This window comes from Sapajus apella, unplaced genomic scaffold (genome assembly GCF_009761245.1).
Source record: "Sapajus apella isolate SASKATOON/1434 unplaced genomic scaffold, GSC_monkey_1.0 scaffold2731, whole genome shotgun sequence".
In the NCBI taxonomy this organism is placed as follows: domain Eukaryota; kingdom Metazoa; phylum Chordata; class Mammalia; order Primates; family Cebidae; genus Sapajus; species Sapajus apella.
This window is the reverse complement of record NW_022439657.1, coordinates 4,036-8,474: the sequence shown is the minus strand read 5'-3', so window position 1 is coordinate 8,474 and position 4,439 is coordinate 4,036. Positions and strand designations below refer to the sequence as shown.

Here is a 4,439-nt window from a genome sequence, read left to right as displayed (position 1 = left end):
CTCAAGGCGTTCCCTTGGGATAAGGTGTGCTTAAAACAGCTATGTTTTTCCTGAAAGCGCGAGGCGGAGGCTCCGCCCCAAGGGCTGCACTGCTGCCCTCGGGCAGGCAAAGCTAGGGCTGGCGTTATTAGTGCCGCTCACCAGCGGGAACTCTTTGAGGGATGCGAAGTGACAGCCCCAATATTGCACAGATGGTGCTGAGGCCAAGCGAGGTCAGGAGCCCAGAAGCCAGGATCTAGTCTGACGCAGACCTGCGGGAGGCGAGCGGTACGGAGGCGTTCCGCCTGGCACCGGCGCCTTCGCCTCTCTGTGCCCGGCCGGCGCCCCTGGGTCCGGAGCCTCCCAGACCAAGAATCTGGTCTGGGGTTAGGCTCCCAGGGACTTCCGGGAGCAGCTGGCCCCGCCCCAGGGCTCCTTCGGGCCCCGTGATTGGCACCGCGGGCCGGGGGCGGGGCTTGGGCGGGTCCGGAGCGCCGAGCGAGCGTGATGGCGTCAGGAGCTGCGGGTGCCGCTTCCTGTTGTCAGTGGCCGAGAGGCCGCAACCTCTGCTCCGAGGCTGAGGAGCTGCCGCAACCGGGAGCGCCCCCCGCCTCGCTCCCTTTTCCGTTTGGTGAGTTAGGGGGTCAAGAGGTGAGAAGGGCGGTGGAGGGTCGGCGGGGCCGAGGCGCGAACGGGCGGGTGGGCCTCCTGCTCCCCCTGCGATCCCCAGCCCTGGTTGCCCTGAGACTGCCCGGCTTCAGAGCCCTCAGCCCTGCCCAGCCTGCGCCCTCCCGGCTCCCACCCAGCCTTCCCCCCGCACTGCCGCTGCGCGCCCGTCCGCCCCGTCTGTTCCACCCCGCGCCCTCGCCCGCATCCCCTCACCAGCGGTCTTGCGTAAATGCAGCTTCACTCGTGACCCCACTATACCCCAGTTCCAACCCCGATCTCGGCCACGTCATTCGCCTCGCCCTAACACACCTCGTCCTCTCTCCCGACCCCTCTGGTAACCCCGATGCTCCGCGCTCACCTGCCGGAGACCCAGTATTCGGATTTCTCCGTTTCTGGCTCAGCTTTCTTATCCCAGTCACCCCCATCACCTGTCCAGCTCCCCAAGGTCTGCTGATCCCAAACACTCTACCTCTGCCCCCTCTCATCTAAGGCCCTCCCCCAAAGTAGGTGCCCTGTTGAGCTCACCGCTTTCTTCTGGGTAACTCCAATCTCAGCCTTATTCCAAGTCTTAACTGTGTCTTCTCGTCTTAGCCTCCTAGCCCACTGTATACTTCCTTTCCGACTCCTGCCGTACTGAGGACACCCATCCCTAAGTCTTTGCTAAACTGTCTTGAACTCTTGCTGCCTCCTTTCCTACCACCCTCACCCAATCTTGTTAAAAATGACATCTCCATGTCCTTTCACCCTCCCTGACGCCACCGCAGCTCTTCACCCCAACTCTGCGTCCATTCCTTTCCTCGACCCAACTCCCATTCAGTCTGAGAACTTGGTGCAGAGTCTCCTGCCAACTCCACCAACTGCCCCTCAACAGCCAAATGTAGGTGCTCACTCAGACTAGCAGTTAGAGACTGAGCAGCGTGACTGGTGGGCCTAGGGCCTCAGGTGGTAAATGAGGTTGGAGGAGCAGTGGGCTGTCCCCAAATTGTGGATTGGGCCGGAGGGTTTTCCTGGCGTCCAGTCTCCTGTACCTGTCTGCAGCGACTGTGTTTCTGGCATTCATATTAAATGACTTGTGCTGGCTGCTGGAATGGAAGGTATCATTCAAATACCTGGAAGGTGAGAGATGGCCACTCACTCAGCTCACTTAGCATAGGATGATGGAAGCTATCACTTCCTTCTGGCTGCTGTTCTGGCCCTGGAGAGCCTCCAGGAGGTTTCTAAAGGGTCCTAAAGAACATTGTCTCTGCTGTGGTCGCAGAACATTGTCCATGTTCCTTTTTCTGGCACTTGTAAGGGCCTCTCCCTGCCAGAGCTGATGGCAGATCACTCCTGATGCTGAATTCGGGGGACACGATGGGTGCCAGAGGCAGTGTTACCTGTTGTGAAGAGTATAGGTGAATAGGTCCTGGGGAGGCTGAGGCCTGGGTAGGTACAGAGGCTCTTGAATCGCTTTCTTTTCTTGCAAGTCATTGACTTTCGGCCATTTGGATTCCATGAACGCAGGGAACCACATTATCTCAGAGTAGCTGAGGCAGAAGGACATTCCAGAGGCACCCAAGTCCCATGCTCAACATTTATAGTTTCCTGAGGGCTTTTGGGGACACATTTTCTCTGAATCCTAAGGACCCAGCATCAGATGGGTGGGCCATTTGACCACAGTATTAAAGGGTCCTAAAGAACATTGTCTCTGCTTGCCGTTTATAGTCTTACTCCTCTGAAAACTAAATGCTGTTTACCTTCAATGTCCTTCCATTCATATGCAGGATATTTAAGTTGTTTTCAGCCTTATTGGCAGCTTGGCTTAGTGGAAGGAGGTCCACAGTGGCCCCAGCACTTAAGAGCTACATACCCCAACTTCCCAGTGTGTGAAATGGAGATACTTGCCCTGTGCCTTGTTTTCATTTTATTAATCGGTTCATTCAACAGCTTATTTTTTGAGCACCAGTGTGTGCCAAGCACTGTTCTAGGTACAATGGTGACTGGGTCAGGCAACTTTCCTGTTTTCATTCATTCAGAGTTTGGTCCTTGTTAGAATCCTCTGGGACATGGGACAAGAATATAGGGAAGGTAGGTGTTATTGGATGGAAGGAAGGAGGGAGGAAAGAAAGATTCCCAGTGTTCACTGACTCCAGCTCTGCCCTCATCCACTAGCCCTGAGTCTGGGAATCACAGGCTACAAGTTTCTTACCCTTCATCTGGTATTTAATTGCTTCAAAGCTCCAACCCCCCACCACCCTACCTGTCACAGAAATCCAGCTTTCCTGAGGTGGACAGAGGTGCTGTTTCCTCAGTCAGCACTCACATGTCTGAAGGATCAGCTGCCTTTCTGAATCAGAAGATAACTTTGTCATTCTTTTCCAATTGAAAAAACATGACTCATCAATTGGTATGGCAGCTGGATGGCTTAAAGCCAGGCTATGGCTCTGAAGAGCCAGGTACACAATTCAGGCGGTGGTGAGAAGGCCGTGGGGAGTGGCTGAGAAGTCCCTTAAGAGAAGAGGCCGCCGTTCACTGATAGTGGGGTGTTTTGAGAGTGGTGAAGCCAGGTTATCTTTCTTCTTTTAATGTAAGTCTCATCTAAGTAATTCTCTTTTTTTCTTCCTTGATATTTGTAGGAAGTGAAATTGGACATATAGAGAAGGCCAGGCAGTGTAATGAAGGAAACCAACTGGAACTGTTCCTTCCTGTGTTGGAACATTTAAGAAAGTATAGCTCTGAGACTTTGGGAGCATTGGTAGGACCTGGGTTTGGCTGGTTGGGGCTATAAATCTGATCAGCAGAACTGTTTCTTGTTGGTTTTAGACCTTCTGTGATAAAATGGAGCTTCCAAGTACCTCTGAGGAGGAAGTAATAGTTTGCTTGAAATTCTCTGAGCCAAAGACCTGAGGCCGTTTGGTCCAGGGAAAGATACAAGAGTTGGGATGAAGAAACCAGACAGTTCTGTCCCTTACCTGAGGCCCATTGCTACTGAACCTCAGTTTTGCCCATGACCCATGACATAGTCCTGGGAGATCCCGAGAACAGGTGCCCAGTGTGATTGAGTTACAGCTTGCTTTTATCCAAGGTACTGGCAGAAGTTACAGGCAAAGACATAAATTAGTACATGTCAGGTATACATTGGTAGGGGCAGGGTAAGGTCAGTTAAAAGATTTCCTGATTGGCAATTGGTTGAAAGAGTAAAACTTTGTCTAAAGAGTTGAAGTCAGCGGAGAGAAATGTTTGGGGTTAAGATAAGGTGGGTTGTGGAAGCCAAGGTGTGGATGAAGCCTTCAGGTAACAGGCTCCAGAGAGAATAGATAGTACATGTATTTTGTCAGACCCTAAAAGGTGTGGGACTCTTAGTTAAATCTCTCCTAGATCAGTAAAAGGCCTAGAAAGGGAAGGGAATCTCTGCAGGATATAAATTTTCCCCACAAGAGATGGCTTTGCAGGGCCATTCCAAAATATGTCAAATAAACATATTTGGGGGTAAAATACTTTCATTTCCTTTAGGGCCGGTTATCTCTCATGTGATGTTAGACCAGAGTCAGGTTGGAGTTGGTATCTTTATTGCTAAGAGTCTGTCCTGTGAGTCTCAGAATTCTGTTTTAATGTTAATGCTGGTCAGTTGTGTCTAAGCTCCAGAAGGGAGAGGCTATCATGAGGCATGGCCCATGCCCCACTTCCTCTCATGGCTTGAACCAGGTTTTTAAGTTTTTTCAAAATCCCTTTGGCCAAGAGGGAATCCATTCAGGCAGTTGGGGGGTGTAGAATTTTATTGTTGGTTTACAGCACTCACTCAGGAATTGGGG

At 51.9% G+C, this 4,439-nt stretch overlaps 1 protein-coding gene across 3 annotated transcripts in view; it reads left to right on the top strand.

Annotated features, from left to right (window-relative positions):
• The first annotated feature begins 434 nt into the window (after positions 1 to 434).
• Positions 435 to 4,439, top strand: part of LOC116547338 (pleckstrin homology domain-containing family M member 1-like) — an 8,034-nt gene continuing 4,029 nt past the window's right edge. The window contains exons 1-2 of one of the 3 annotated variants that reach the window (XM_032273317.1): positions 470 to 610; positions 3,264 to 3,382. In XM_032273317.1, the coding sequence (XP_032129208.1) occupies positions 487 to 610; positions 3,264 to 3,382 (243 nt within the window). In that variant the 5' untranslated portion in view covers positions 470 to 486. Of the gene's footprint in view, positions 611 to 3,263; positions 3,383 to 4,439 lie in introns of all 3 variants that reach the window. The other 2 variants (XM_032273318.1, XM_032273319.1) reach the window with 2 other exon arrangements.